Source organism: Natator depressus, chromosome 8 (genome assembly GCF_965152275.1).
Source record: "Natator depressus isolate rNatDep1 chromosome 8, rNatDep2.hap1, whole genome shotgun sequence".
NCBI lineage: Eukaryota > Metazoa > Chordata > Testudines > Cheloniidae > Natator > Natator depressus.
This window is the reverse complement of record NC_134241.1, coordinates 254,678-270,771: the sequence shown is the minus strand read 5'-3', so window position 1 is coordinate 270,771 and position 16,094 is coordinate 254,678. Positions and strand designations below refer to the sequence as shown.

At 44.8% G+C, this 16,094-nt stretch overlaps 1 protein-coding gene across 2 annotated transcripts in view; it reads left to right on the top strand.

Moving 5' to 3' along the window:
• KDM3B (lysine demethylase 3B) overlaps positions 1–16,094 on the top strand; it is a 134,538-nt gene that overhangs the window by 47,199 nt on the left and 71,245 nt on the right. For both annotated transcript variants that reach the window (XM_074960092.1, XM_074960091.1), the window contains exons 3-5: positions 7,229–7,342; positions 8,069–8,174; positions 15,830–15,954. In XM_074960092.1, the coding sequence (XP_074816193.1) occupies positions 7,229–7,342; positions 8,069–8,174; positions 15,830–15,954 (345 nt within the window). The remainder of the gene's footprint in view (positions 1–7,228; positions 7,343–8,068; positions 8,175–15,829; positions 15,955–16,094) is intronic.

Below are 16,094 nucleotides of genomic sequence, written 5' to 3'. Positions count from 1 at the left end.
CCACACCTCTTGTCATAGAAACTGTCAGTTTGTGGAACTGGTTCATTAGCTGCCAGATCACCATCTCAGCAGTGCACCTCCCAGTGGTGCACAAAACATTGGTAGACAGCCTCAAAAGGCTTTTCTTCAAAGACCAAGAGTGGGAACTACATAACTGGGTGATATGAAACATCTTGCATGACAGGAACCCCACTGCTGAGATCTCTTGGTGTCTCAGGAGAACAAGAAATTCCCCATCTACTACTCCAGAGGGAATGCATTTATCATTCAGTGGTCAGAACTGCTAATGTACAAATTTCCTACCATCCCTCTTTTACTTTGAATCCTGAAGAAGATCAAACAAGATGGAGCACTGGTGATCCTGATTGCTTCAGTGGCCTAGCTCTGGTTCCTGAGCATTCTTTGGATGTTCTTGTCTGTGCAGCCATATTCAGCTCTTCCCAGACCTACTGGCTAAAGACAAGGACACACATCCAACATCCCAACCCAGCATCCTTTAATAAGAACAGCCATACTTCAGAACAAAGGTCCATCTAGCCCAGTATCTTGTCTTCCCACACTGGCCAATGCTGCATGCTTCAGAGGGAATGAGCAGAACAAGTGATCCATCCCGTCGCCCATTCCCAGCTTCTGGCAAACAGAAGCTAGGGACACCATCCCTGCCCATCCTGGCTAATAGCCATTGCTGGACCTATCCTCCATGAACTTATCTAGCAGTGTGATATTTGGATAGGTGTTGGGCATAGAAAAGTCACGTTTTTTCTTCGACTTATTGCACATGTGGATCCCACTTACGATGTCCATGTGCCCCAGCACAGGACTTTGGAACAATTTCATTAGCAGCATCCAGTGGAGGTTACGCATGCGCCCTGCATGCCCTTGCCCCCACTTTCCCCCAGCTGAGGGCATAAAAGGCTCAGTAATCCCAGCTGCTATTCATTTCCTTCTAACTGCCTTAGGCTGTGACTCAGAACAACATAATGTACTTCTGTAGTAAATCTTGTTACTTCATAATTAATCTGGTAGTTAAATTATTTATACCTAGGGTACTAGTTAGCCCCAGATTTTAAAAAAATGGTAGAGCCCATATCTCCAGCTTTCTAGCTGTGTCCTTCCAGAGGCTTCAGTTTTCACAACTTATCTGTCAGTGCCCTGTCACTAGAAATGTTGTACCTAATTCAGGAACAATTAAAAAGACTCAGCAGTCAAGGACCCCTGACGTCTGAGTGACTGATTCAAAGTGAGTTTCTTGGCTCCGAGCTCACTGAGGGAAGTGCAGAGGAGCTCTTCAAAAGAGCGATTACTGCTGGTGCTGAGAGTGAAAAGGAGTTCTTCAAGGAGCTGTTACCTCTGGAGAGGGGAAAAAGTGGGACCAGGACCTGCAATGCTGCATTGCAGTACAGTGCTGGTATAAAAACCTGCCTCCTCCTCCTTCAGCTAAAAGATCTCATGTGTGTGTGTGGGGGGGGGGAAGAGCACAGCCTTCTGCCTTCCTTCTTTTCAGCACCGGCTTCAGCAGCGCTGTCCTCCTTAGCATCAGAGTTCTCAAGACAGGCTTCTACAGTGCTTCCCTTGTTAGCACCAGCAGCTTTGATCAATGCCTGCTCTGAACCAGCAGTTTCAGTTGCAGAGGAAGCTTCAAAGCAGAGAGAGGTACCTACAGCATCCTTATTGCAGGGACCTTTTACAACTAAATTTTTATCACCAAAAGTTTCTTTTCTATTTTCACCAGACCTTGGTATTGCTTCAGAGCCTGAGTCACCACTCCTGGAGATTTCCCTGATCTCAGTACTGGACAGATCCCCACCTCAAAAAGAAGCAAGGATGACGCTAGTGAAAATTTGTTTGAGCCAGCACATCAATACATTTAGGGATGTGAGTCCCACTAAAATCCTTCACTCTCCTGCCCTGGCTTCTACATTAGAGGTCAAGACTCTTGACTCCTCTGTAGACTCTGACAGGAGTCCTTCACCAAAAAGGAAACTGCATGGATGGAAAGAAAATAAGTCTAGGGAGGCATATGGAAAAGAGCCTCATAGCAAACCTGAGGATGCTTATTCTCACTGTGCTCATTGGTTCCTTCCAGACTGACCAAATGATCTTTCCCATATGGTCCACTGCCATAGCCGTATTGGCCCTCCTGGCCTCAATGACTGCAATTTCATGGACAAGTTCTCCCGCAGTATACAGGATCTATTCATGAGACACCTGCTGCAAACTCTTTTTTTAAATTCTGATCACTCTCCTCATCAACTTCAAGATGCAGAGGAAAACAAATTTCAAGTGATAAAACCATTTCGCAGGCTACACCATCTTCAGCTGATTTTAAAAACTTTTCAGAAATTATTGAAGCAAATGGCAAAAATACTAGAAGTTCCTTTGGAGAGTGTTTAGGAAAAAAGCAAATAAACTTTTTCTTGATATTCCATAGCCAGCATCCCAAAGCAGGGTTGCGTGCCCTATTAATGAAGCAATATTGGATCCAGAAAAATATCTCTGGGCTATTCCTGCTTCCATTGCAGCTACTACCAAACACTCTGATCATGGCCATCAGGTGCTATCTAACGGATTTAAGTATTTTTATACTCATGTGGCTCCACTTTCACTGGTTGTTGCTGCATCCAATGAGCTGTCAAGACAGTCTGGGAAATCAACCTCTAAGCAGAGAGAACCCAAGAGACTGGATCTTTTTGGAAAGTACTTTTACTCTTCAGGCCAGGATACCAAATTATCAAGCCGTGTTATCTAAATATGATGGTCAAAGTTTAATGACAAGTTTTACCTCTCAGAATGGTAGAGATGAGTTTAAAGCTACTTGTGGAAAAACAGCTTTTTGTTATAACCTCTCTTCAGGCTGCATTAGATGCTGCCAATTTGAGTGTGTTCAATGGCTACAGATACCATGATGTGATCTTCATGGTTATCTGTGTCAGGTTTACCAAAAGAAGTGCAAGCAACTATTTGATTTTTCCATTCAATGGTCAGAATCGATTCAGTGCCAGGACAGATGAATCTCTGCATTCGTTAAGACTGTAGATCCACACTCGGGTCATTAGGTTTATACACTCCTTTCTTTCAAAAAGACACACGTCTGTCGTCAATCTTTATTCTTCAGTTATACGAACACTCAATATTTTTTCATATTCCCAACACCAGAGGCCTCCTGAACCATCTAGAATGAGATCTGTATAGCAGAAATAGTAGTCAGTTCCACTACCCTCAGACACACAGACATCAAATTTGATGCAACAGTCAAGGATCGTGGACTAATCCACAAGTTATCTTTTTCTTCATGCTTTGGTTCCTGTTTCCTGGAGGCTTGGATGGCAGTCACCAGATTGATGGGTCCTTCAAGTAATCAAGGATGGTTATACCATTCACTTTCAATACGTGTCTCCTTTCCACCTCTCTTCCTGGTCCCTTTTCAGGGACCATTTTTATGAGTGCCATTCATCAGGAAGTAGACTGATCAAGCTCAGAGCAATAGAGTTAGCATGTCAGGAGTATATTGGAAAAGGCTTCTGTTTTCCCTGTTTCCTCATACTGAAAAAGAGAGGTGGCTTGTGTCTGATTCTAGACCTCAGGAACCTCAACAAATTAATTTGACATGCCAAGTTCCACATGGTAACTCCTGCTTCAGTTGGATACCATGGACTGGTTCATTACCCTTTATTTAGGGGATGCTTATTTTCATGTGTCAGTACTCCTCTCCCCCCCCACCCCACCACCGCTCTCCCCTGGAAAGCATCCACATTTTATGGCTGTAGGGAGTCATTATCAATTCTCAGTCCTATATTCTGGAATTTCATCAGCACCAAGGGTGTTTGCAAAGTGCCTATCAGTAATTACAGCCCATCTACATAGACAAGGATTTCGTATGTACCCTTTGCTAGACTACTGGCTTGTGCAGGGGAAGTCAAACACAGATCATAGTGTCTGCCAAGAAACTGATGCATTTACTTTTTTAGCCCTGGGTTTGAGGATTAACTTTAACTTTAAAATGTTGAATCCGATTCTGTCATAATCCAGAGTTTTTTTCCACTGCATACATCCGATGAAGTAAGCTGTAGCTCACGAAAGCTTATGCTCAAATAAATTTGTTAGTCTCTAATGTGCCACAAGTACTCCAGTTCTTTTTGCGGATACAGACTAACACGGCTGCTACTCTGAAAAGAGTTCATCAGTGCTCCTGGACTTCCTAGCAGGGAGTTTATCCTTCCTATTAGACAGATTTCAGATAATAAAATACCTGATTCTACACTTCAATATTTACCCTCAAGCAACAGTAAGGATGTGCCTTAAACTGCTAGGACATATAGCTTCCTGTACGTTTGTAACCACATTCGCCCAGTCACATCTCGGACTGTTTCAAGCTTGGATCAAGTCTGTTTACGGACCAGCAATCCAGTATACATAAGTGAAAGTGCTGATTCCAGTTCAATTTCTATCCTCGATGAAATGGTGGAGGACAGAAGAAAGTATATATGCGGGAATTCCCTTTGCCCCTCTGATTGTTCCAAAACTTTGATAACAGCTGATTCCAAGATGGGCTGGGGAGCATATGTAGAGGGGACCCAGAGGCCATGTGTCTGACCATCATCTAAAAGCCACGATTCACATAAATGTACTTAAAATTAAGGGCAGTGAGATTAGCTTGCAAAGCATTTCTACCTGTCACACACAGTTCTTCAATCCAAGTTCTCATGGACAATTGCATGGCCTCCTAGGACTTAGGGAGGTGCAAGATCATGCCCCCCTCCTTTTTTTTTTTTTTTTTTTTTTTTTTGGGGGGCCAAGGAACCATAAAATTTTGGGAATGGTGCATTCAGTGTCACATCAGTCTGACAGTTCTTCTCTTTCTGGAGAGAGAAATGGTCTAACAGCCTCACTAAGCAGCAAAATGTACTCTTCCCGTGAAATGAGAATTTAAAAAGTCAACCCTAAACTGAATTTTCCAAGAGTGGTGGCTTCCCCAGATTTATATGGGTCAGTTCTAAACAGAAAATGTCTGATATTTTGCTCTTGAGCAGAAGAGAGTTGGCAATCTCTAATAGATGCATTCATGATTTTTTTTGGTCACACCATTTTATGTATGTTTTCCTTCCATTTCCTCTGATTCCAAGAGTGCTACAGAAAATAAGGCATGAAAAAGCTCAAGTTATGTTGGTGGCTCCTGCTCAGCTTCACCAGTTTTGGTTCTCAGATAATCAGTTTATCACACTCCCAGTTTAGGGAGATGTTATAACAGAGTCACAGTCTGATTCTCACCAGTCTTCATGGCCTGGGTGATATTTGAATGCTCTCAATAGATAACTGTTCTTCAAAGGTGCAGAGCAATGCTCTTCAGAGTAGAAAATTTATTCACTAGGAGTAAGTACACCACCCATAAAGAGAGAAGTTTCCATTTGGCAAAGACTAAAGGTTATGCTCCATGTCAGTGTTCTATTCCAACAATATTAGATTACTTCTTATCTTTAAAGCACGCTTCAACCAAAGTCCATTTGGCAATGATATCTGCATTCCATTCTCCTGTAGAGGGTTGTACAATTTTCTCTCATCAGTCAGTGAACAGATTTGTTAAAGGGCTTAGCCACATTTTTCCTCCTGTGGAAAAGCTCACTTGAGCATGGGACTTTAAATTTAGTGATTTCTTTGCTGATGCATTCCCTCTTCCCACACCACTTTTGAACCTCTGGCAAATTGTCCAATTAATCTATCTTCCGTGAAGGTAGCATTCCTGGTGGTAATTACATCAGCTTGTAGAAAAAGCGAATTACAAGCCCTAATGATAAATCCTCCATACAGTTTTTCACATGGATAGAGTAACTATGAGATTGCATCCACCTTTTATTCCTAAAGTACTATCAGATTTTCATATCAGTTTATTCATTTACTAGTTTTTTTCCCCCCCAACAACATGTTCTTCACCTGCTGAATTTAAATCACATATCTCAGATGTGAGAAGGTGGCTGTTACGAACTAGATCAGGGGGTCTCAAACTGTGGGTCGGGACCCCAAAGTGGGTCAGGGACCCTGTTTTAATGGGGTCGCCAGGGCTGGTGTTAGACTTGCTGGGGCGCAGGGCCAAAGACCAAGGGCTTCAGCCCTGAGTGGTGGGGCTCAGGCTTCGGCTTCAGCCCTGAGTGGTGGGATTCAGTTTACAGGCCCCCACCACCTAGGGCTGAAGCCCTTGGGCTTTGGCTTTGGCCCCCCAACCTGCGGCAGCGGGGCTGGGGTGGGCTTAGGCTTCAGTCCCCCCCTTCTGGGGTCATGTAGTAGTTTTTGTTGTCAGAAGGGGGTCGCGGTACAATTAAGTTTTGAGAACCGCTGAACTAATCTTTATGTAAAACTTCAATACTTTTCATTGCATATAGTAATAAATCAAAAGGAATGACTGTTTCATCACAGACTTTCAAAATGAGTATTGCATTAGAACTGCTTATGATATTTAATAAGAGTCCTCCGTCAAACATCTGACCTCACTCCACCAGAGCACAAGCTGTGTTGATAGCATGCTTAAATTGGGTTCAAATATCGGAAATATGTAGAGCAGCTACCTGGTCTTCAGCTCATAGATTTATGAAATATTAAAACTAGAAATGAGTAGTACAAAGAGCTTTTGATCTGGGAACTTGTTCTCTTGCGCTGCTGTCAGGTATCTTAATAGTACTCCTGACATGCACTTTAGTTTGTCAGAAAATGACAGTAACGTAAAATTCTTCCCTTCATTGGTCTGTCCATAATCGTATTTACTGCTACATGATGTGAAAATATAAGTGTGTCCCTTTCAAATAGCGATGTCTGTAATCTCCTGTGATACTTTGGCTGGGTTGCTGAGGCTCCTAGAAATATTGGGACTCAGCACTGATGCGTCCTAGTGTAATTCCACTTTCTTGTGAGCAGAGTTGACTATCCGATGATTTGGAGAAAATGAAATATGCCTTTCACTTTCATTAAATTGCTGGCAGTGGCTCCTCTTGTTTTAAAATTCAGGCTCTAGGAATTGCAAGCTACCTGACCTGGGCTATTTTTGTTGTTTGTCTTCAGTATTTATGCTGCACTTGTTTAAAAATGTCTTATTTACAATGTTAACGTCTTGGTAATAAAGTATTTTATGAATGATTGGGGCATCCCCTGTGAGGATATGAAACCTGCAGAAGGGTATTACTTGTCTGAGTGTCCCCCTAATCTGTTTCCATACCCTTCATTCAAGTTTTCTTCTTCACAGACCTTCACTCCTTTAGTAGATAAGCTGGGTTTAGGCTCTGTGGTTCCTGTGGAGTTTCTTCTGGACCGAGACCTGAGATTCCTGTCCGATGCCAGTGGATTATGTCTGTTTCAGGTACTTGAAGAGGCATTCTCAGACAGAGTACAGATTCCACTTCATACCATGCTTTCCAGGTTGATTCTTGTTCAAGATGTGGTGGGGATCCTCATGGATATTGGGTAGATAGAGAGGGTATGAAAAAGTACAAGAATTGGCCCTGATCTCCAGCTCCATTCAGAAAGTCTTAAGGTCCCAGCTCTTCTCACCCCCCCCCCCCCCCATCCTTCATTTTAGGAGCCTCTAGTTGCTGAGGCTCAGCCAAAGGGTCTGCATAGACCCTCCCTATCCAGAGGGAATCATTGCTATGGGAGTTCCAGAACTGCTTGTGCATAGTGGTCTTGATCAATTTCCTGACACATTGAGAAAGCTTGTTTACTTTTGTTTTGATGGAGGTCAGATATTCTTGTCCATCAGAGCCTCTAGAATAGAGAGAGGCCAGAGAGCTGTGGCCCCCAGTAGTATAACTATTGTATTGTCTACTCAAAAAGAAAAGGAGTACTTGTGGCACCTTAGAGACTAACCAATTTATTTGAGCATAAGGTTTCGTGAGCTACAGCTCACTTCATCGGATGCATTGAGCTGTAGCTCACGAAAGCTTATGCTCAAATAAATTGGTTAGTCTCGAAGGTGCCACAAGTACTCCTTTTCTTTTTGTGGATACAGACGAACACGGCTGCTACTCTGAAACCTGTATTGTCTACTGGCTTTCTTGCATTCAAAACTTTTTTGTGTCATTGGCAGATGGGAACAGAGAGCCAGAACCAAGTTCTGCAGGAGCAATCTGCACTGAGAGACTCGGTCAATGCATTAATTAGTGACCAGAAACTTCAGGAAATATTTAGCAGAGGTAAGACCAACTGGCTTGTAGCTTGAGGGCTTGGATTGTGCATGAGTTTGTGTTCCGGAGAGGAGTCCCAAAATAAACAGTAATACCCATTGTTTGAAGTTCCATTCTGCAAGTTAATATGTCCAAAATTCTTTGTGAGGAGAGTTTAATTATTGCTTTCTTGCAGTTAATTGGAAAGGTAGATTGCTGTTTAACTGGAATCGTCTGTAATGATTGTTCAATCACAATCACTATAGTTAAGGTTGCAAAACAGTTTCCATTATAATCCAACCTCATACATTCACAACTTCCCAAAATATCAACCCTTTAGGCTGAAATTTGAAATGCTTAGTCTGCTTGAAAGTGAATTCTTCTGAAAAATAAAACTTAATCCTTTAAGCCATCTTTGATATCTCTAAGGCCGAAAACCCCCCACTTTGCCGTCTCAGATTCTAATGATGTCCTTTTAAGCATGACTGCAGTAAATGACTGAAATTTTAAACTTGGCATCACCCATCCTTACTCAGTATGGCATTCTGACTTGCTCCAATGGCTAGACCACGCAAAGGTTTGTGTGTGCTACAGCTATTGGCTAACATACCCTGGGTATCTTAGCTCAGGCAGTAGAGGCTCATAGTTTTCAATACAGAGGCAGCAGAGTTTGAACCCTGCTACCAATGATCTTCCTGGAGCATCACATTACACTGGTATGGACATAGTTCTTGGTGGGTACTAGTGCCTTTGGTTTAACAAACATATGGATCTTAGGAAGAAACTTCTCATCCAGGCAGGTTACTCTATTAACTGTCTAGTATGGAATTTCTTGCCCTTTCTTCTGAGGCATTTGCTTATGGTCACTATCGGTGTCAGCATACTGGACAAGATGGACCTCAGTGGTTTGATTTCTTCTGGCAGTTCCTGTGTTCCAAGATTTGGGAAAAAACTGCACACTGTGCTTTGGCAGTAGAAAATTCCTTATATCTGTAGAAGAATTGTGCATACATGTCCAGGTAATTAGGCATATTAGTTGGTTCCGTGAACTTAGTTTTTTGCTTGCAGTTTACACTTGGACAGGATACAAGTGAGGATTCTTCTTCCAGTAGTATCCTTATGGGTGTTCCACTTCAGGTGTGATTGTGCCCCAGGAACCTTTACATAAGAACAGCCATACTGGGTCAGATCAAAGGTCCGTCTAGCCGAGTATCCTGTCTTCTGACAGTGGCCAATGCCAGGTGCCCTTTGATCAGAGACTTTCGGTAGCTGTGCCTGTTCAAACTGTGTATGTGCCCTACGCATCCTTGATCACCTGACCATGGCTATGTAGTCATAGAATCGTAGAATATCAGGGTTGGAAGGGACCTCAGGAGGTCATCTAGTCCAACCCCCTGCTCAAAGCAGGACTAATCCCCAATTAAATCATCCCAGCCAGGGCTTTGTCAAGCCTGAGCTTAAAAACTTCTAAGGAAGGAGATTCTACCACCTCCCTAGGTAACGCATTCCAGTGTTTCACCACCGTCCTAGTGAAAATTTTTTTTCCTAATATCCAACCTAAACCTCCCCCACTGCAACTTGAGACCATTACTCCTTGTCCTGTCCTCTTCTACCACTGAGAATAGTCTAGAACCATCCTCTTTGGATCCACCTCTCAGGTAGTTGAAAGCAGCTATCAAATCCCCCCTCATTCTTCTCTTTTGCAGACTAAACAATCCCAGTTCCCTCAGCCTCTCCTCATAAATCATGTGTTCCAGACCCCTAATCATTTTTGTTGCCCTCCGCTGGACTCTTTCCAATTTATCCACATCCTTCTTGTAGTGTGGGGCCCAAAACTGGACACAGTACTCCAGATGAGGCCTCACCAATGTCGAATAGAGGGGAACGATCACGTCCCTCGATCTGCTGGCTATGCCCCTACTTATACATCCCAAAATGCATTTGGCCTTCTTGGCAACAAGGGCACGCTGGTGACTCATATCCAGCTTCTCGTCCACTGTCACCCCTAGGTCCTTTTCCACAGAACTGCTGCCGAGCCATTCGGTCCCTAGTCTGTAGCAGTGCATTGGGTTCTTCCGTCCTAAGTGCAGGACCCTGCACTTATCCTTGTTGAACCTCATCAGCTTTCTTTTGGCCCAATCCTCCAATTTGTCTAGGTCCCTCTGTATCCTATCCCTGCCCTCCAGCGTATCTACCACTCCTCCTAGTTTAGTATCATCCGCAAATTTGCTGAGAGTGCAATCCACACCATCCTCCAGATCATTTATGAAGATATTGAACAAAACCGGCCCCAGGACCGACCCTTGGGGCACTCCACTTGATACCGGCTGCCATCTAGACATGGAGCCATTGATCACTACCCGTTGAGCCCGACAATCTAGCCAACTTTTTACCCACCTTATAGTGCATTCATCCAGCCCATCCTTCTTTAACTTGCTGACAAGAATACTGTGGGAGACCATGTCAAAAGCTTTGCTAAAGTCAAGAAATAATACATCCACTGCTTTCCCTTCATCCACCGTACCAGTAATCTCATCATAGAAGGCGATTAGATTAGTCAGACATGACCTTCCCTCAGTGAATCCATGCTGACTGTTCCTGATCACTTTCCTCTTGTGTAAGTGCTTCAGGATTGATTCCTTGAGGACCTGCTCCATGATTTTTCTGGGGACTGAGGTGAGGCTGACTGGCCTGTAGTTCCCAGGATCCTCTTTCTTCCCTTTTTTAAAGATGGGGACTACATTAGCCTTTTTCCATTCGTCCGGGACTTCCCCTTATCTCCATGAGTTTTCAAAGATAATGGCCAATGGCTCTGCAATCACAGCCGCCAACTCCTTTAGCACTCTCGGATGCAACGCATCCGGCCCCATGGACTTGTGCACGTCCAGCTTTTCTAAATAGTCCCGAAACATTTCTTTCTCCACAGAGGGCTGGCCACCTACTCCCCATGCTGTGTTGCCCAGCGCAGCAGTCTGGGAGCTGACCTTGTTCGTGAAGACAGAGGCAAAAAAAGCATTGAGTACATTAGCTTTTTCCACATCCTCTGTCACTAGGTTGCCTCCCTCATTCAGTAAGGGGCCCACACTTTCCTTGACTTTCTTCTTGTTGCCAACATACCTGAAGAAACCCTTCTTGTTACTCTTAACATCTCTTGCTAGCTGCAGCTCCAGGTGCGATTTCGCCCTCCTGATTTCATTCCTACATGCCTGAGCAGCATTTTTATACTCTTCCCTGGTCATTTGTCCAGTCTTCCACTTCTTGTAAGCTTCTTTTTTATGTTTAAGATCCGCAAGGATGTCACTATTAAGCCAAGCTGGTCGCCTGCCATATTTACTATTCTTTCGACACATCGGGATGGTTTGTCCCTGTAACCTCAATAGGGATTCTTTGAAATACAGCCAGCTGTCCTGGACTCCTTTCCCCCTCATGTTATTCCCCCAGGGGATCCTACCCATCAGTTCCCTGAGGGAGTTGAAGTCTGCTTTCCTGAAGTCCAGGGTCCGTATTCTGCAGCTCTCCTTTCTTCCCTGTGTCAGGATCCTGAACTCGACCAACTAATGGTCACTGCCTCCCAGATTCCCATCCACTTTTGTTTCCCCTACTAATTCTTCCCGGTTTGTGAGCAGCAGGTCAAGAAAACCTCTCCCCCTAGTTGGCTCCTCCAGCACTTGCACCAGGAAATTGTCCCCCACATTTTCCAAAAACTTCCTGGATTGTCTGTGCACCGCTGTAGTGCTCTCCCAGCAGATATCAGGATGATTAAAGTCGCCCATGAGAACCAGGGCGTGCGATCTAGTAGCTTCTGCGACTTGCCAGAAGAAAGCCTCGTCCACGTCATCCCCTTGGTCCGGTGGTCTATAGCAGACTGCCACCACGACATCACTCTTGTTGCTCACACTTCTAAACTTAATCCAGAGACACTCAGTTTTTCTGCAGTTTCATACTTGAGCTCTGAGCAGTCATACTGCTCCCTTACATTCAGTGCTACTCCCCCACCTTTTCTGCCCTGCCTGTCCTTCCTGAACAGTTTATATCCATCCATGACAGTACTCCAGTCATGTGAGTTATCCCACCAAGTCTCTGTTACTCCAATCACATCATAATTCCTTGCCTTCACCAGGACCTCCAGTTCTCCCTGCTTGTTTCCAAGGCTTTGTGCATTTGTGTATAGGCACCTGAGATAACCTGCTGATCGCCCGTCATTCTCAGTATGAGGTAGGAGCCCTGCCCTCTCGCACGCTCCTGCTCGTGCTTCCTCCCGGTATCCCACTTTCCCACTTACCTCAGGGCTTTGGTCTCCTTCCCCCGGTGAACCTAGTTTAAAGCCCTGCTCACTAGGTTAGCCAGCCTGCTTGCAGAGATGCTCTTCCCTCTCTTCGTTAGGTGGAGCCCGTCTCTGCCTAGCACTCCTCCTTCTTGGAACACCATTCCATGGTCAAAGAATGCAAAGCCTTCTCTCCGACACCACCTGCGTAGCCATTCGTTGACTTCCACGATTTGACGGTCCCTACCCCGGCCTTTTCCTTCCACGGGGAGGATGGACGAGAAGACCACTTGTGCCTCAAACTCCTTTATCCTTCTTCCCAGAGCCAGTCCGCAGTGATCCGCTCAAGGTCATTCTTGGCAGTATCATTGGTGCCCACGTGGAGAAGCAGGGAGGGGTAGCGATCCGAGGGCTTGATGAGTCTCGGCAGTCTCTCCGTCACATCGCGAATCTTAGCCCCTGGCAAGCAGCAGACTTCTCTGTTTTCCCGGTCAGGGCGGCAGATAGATGACTCAGTCCCCCTAAGGAGAGAGTCCCCGACCACCACCACCCATCTCCTTCTCTTGGGAGTGGTGGTCGTGGAACCCCCAGCCTCAGGACAGCGCATCTCATGCCTTTCAACCAGCGGAGTCTCCTGCTTTCTCCCCCCAGAAGTATCATCTGGTCCACTCTCCGCAGTGGTACCTGTGGAGAGAACATGAAAACGGTTACTTACCTGTGTCTGCGTTGCTGGTACCCGGACATTCCCCCTTCTTCTGGAGGTCACATGTTGCCAAGCTTCTTCACTGGCCTCTTGGCTCCGCTGTGCAACCTGCTCTAAATCTTTAGAGCTTTGTACCCGTAGAAGCATATCCTTACTTTTGTCCAGGAAATCCTCAGATTCTCGTATGCAACGCAGGGTCGATATCTGTTGCTCCAGACCTTCAATCTTCAATCATGTGCAGGCAAACTGCCCTCTGTTCCTTTTCAGTCACCTTGGCCTGAGATGGTGCTTCATCAAAAGTCTGCTTTGAGCTTGCCTCATTTGTGTTTTTTCCTCACTCTTATTTTTGTTAGTTGGTTAATCAGAGGATCATTTTCTCTCTTCTCTCCCCCACTCCAGTCCCCTCCAGGGTCAGTTTGTCCGGTTCTGTGGGATATAAAGCCTGCGTCCCTTGCTAGGTGCTCATGCTGTGAGCAACAGGCAGTCCTAGTGTGTCTGTTGCCTTTGGGAAACGCACATCCCCACAGCAGTGCAACTTTTGCCTAACACTTAAATCTAGGGCTAGGAAGAACCAGGAAATCAAACTGAGACTCCCATGATGAATTCCCTCTGCCTGCTTAAGACCCAGGCCAAGGGACCCTATGCCCTCCCCTGCACCATCCCCCAGTCTCAGGCAAGCCGCATGCTCCTGTTGCCTCAGCACAATACGCTTGTAGGTCGTCCAAGGACTCGTGAGTTTTTGTTTCACATCCTTCTCTCAATTCCCTGGTCGTCAAGGCAGTAAACGAACGTGGAAATCAGTACCATGCTAAAGCAATGCCATACGACGGAACAGAAATGCCTCGACCTTCTAAGTCCTACTTGTTTGCGACTCTGCAGTTCAGAATTGCCAACTATCAGGATCTTATGGTGAAGTAGAACCACATTGGCTACTGCAAGTTTACTTCCTTTTATTGAGCACCTTTCACCATAATAGAGGGAGCAATTTCAGGCAGTAATAGTGGAGGATCAGCTTCTGGCCAGAGCATCCTTGCAAGCCTCTCTGGATGCCGCTGATACTGCTGCACACTCCATCTCTACAGCAGGTGTCATGCAGAGGGCTTCTTGGCTCTAGCTTTCAGGATTTCCCAAGAAGGTACAAAATGTGGTCGATCTTAATTTTGTTCAGATGCCTTATGAAACCTTCCTTTAAACCAATGGCAATTTGTTCTCTACTTAAGTTATCTATGGAGATTGCCTTCTTGGTAGCCATTACATCTGCTCCAAGAGTGGGAGAGATAGGAACCCAAATGGTGCACTCTCTCTTCACAGTATTTTTCAAAGATAAGGTTTTGCTATGCCTACACCCCTAATTCTTACAGAAGGTTTAATCTGAATTCCATATTAACCAGGTCATTCATTTCTCAGTTTTCTTCCCTAAATCACATCTGACTAAGGAGGACGCTATACTACGCTTGATGTCAAAAAGGTCACTAGTCTTTTACCTGGACAGGGCTAAATCCTTTTGAAAAATCTCCCAGACTCTGTCAATTGCTGACAACTCTAAGGAATCTACAATTTCAATCAAAGACTCTTTAGGTGGATATCTGGATGCATCATTCCTTGTTATCAATCTAATGATATTCAACCATCTGTTCGGATATTCAACAAAGGGATCTCTCTACCTTAGTGACGTTTTCCCAGGAAGTTTCCATCAATGAGTTTTGCAGGGCTGCCACGTAGACTTCTGTACACGCTTTTTCAAAGTAATCCACGATTCAACTTCAGATGCTGCTTTTGGTCTGCAGTACGATCTACAGCATTGAACTACTCCAAAGCCCCCGACTCCCACTGAGGCTGCTGCTTGTTAGTCACCTGAAGTGGAGCACCCACAGGAATGCTACTTGAAGGAGAGATTACTCATCCTGTAAACAACTGGAGTTCTTTGAGGTGCGCGCGCGCGTGTGTGTGTGTGTGTGTCCATGTAGGTGCTCCACTGTGTGTCCTCCTTCCCCTCTACTTCAGCTTTGTGGAGAAGGAACTGAGGGCAGTTCACCTGCACAGCACTGTATAGGCTTGGTGCGAGGCACAAGGATGTGTAAGGCACGAGTACGGGCCGAATGAGCTCTGCTACCCAAAGTCTCCGATCCAAGGTACATAGGGTGCATGGCACCTGAAATGGATCACCCACAGGGGGACAAACTTCGAAGAACTCCAGTTGCTGAACAGGGTGAGGAACCTCGCCTTATAAACTCAAGGTGGGATTTCGTAAGGAGTTCACAGTACAGTCACATGGTTACTCATGATATGTGTGTGTCTGGATTTTTTTCCAATTATTTATTCACTTGTAGGTGACAGAGGAAAAAATGAGTATTTAGGAGGGAGTCAGACTTGCGTTGTTTCAGGTTCTAGGTTGAGTCTGTAAGACTGGGTTTTTCAGATCTTCTCAAAACATAATTTTACTTGTAAATTGTTCAAATTTGACCTAATATTGATACAAACATGAGCTTCACAATGCTCTTTTTTAATCACATTTTTTCAACAGAACTGTGCTTAGATAATGTATTTGCTGTGAGCAAAAACTATAATAAAACTTGGTAATCTGTTTCCTTGCACCAGGAGATGAGTGCTTTCAACCCTAACTCGGCACACATTACTGTCTGTATTACGCACCCTTAATGGTATAGTGCAAACAATTTGTCTGCAGGTATACTCAGTTGATCTGGCTCTCTTTTTCAGGTCCCTACAGTGTCCAAGGCCAAAGGGTTAAGGTGTACCAACCAGAGGATGAAAGTAGCTGGCTCTGTGGTGTTGTGACCTGTCAAGACCCCATCACTCGTCTTATGGAAGTGTCCGTGACTGAGGTGAAGGCCTGAAGCACCTCATTTGCGCTTCTAAAACATGAGTTCCCTGCATCGCTTGGTGAACATACCATTCTCCACAAAATTTGAATTTTGCTGTCTGTTGGCTAGTGTCTCCTAAAGATGTGTAATCACATGGTATT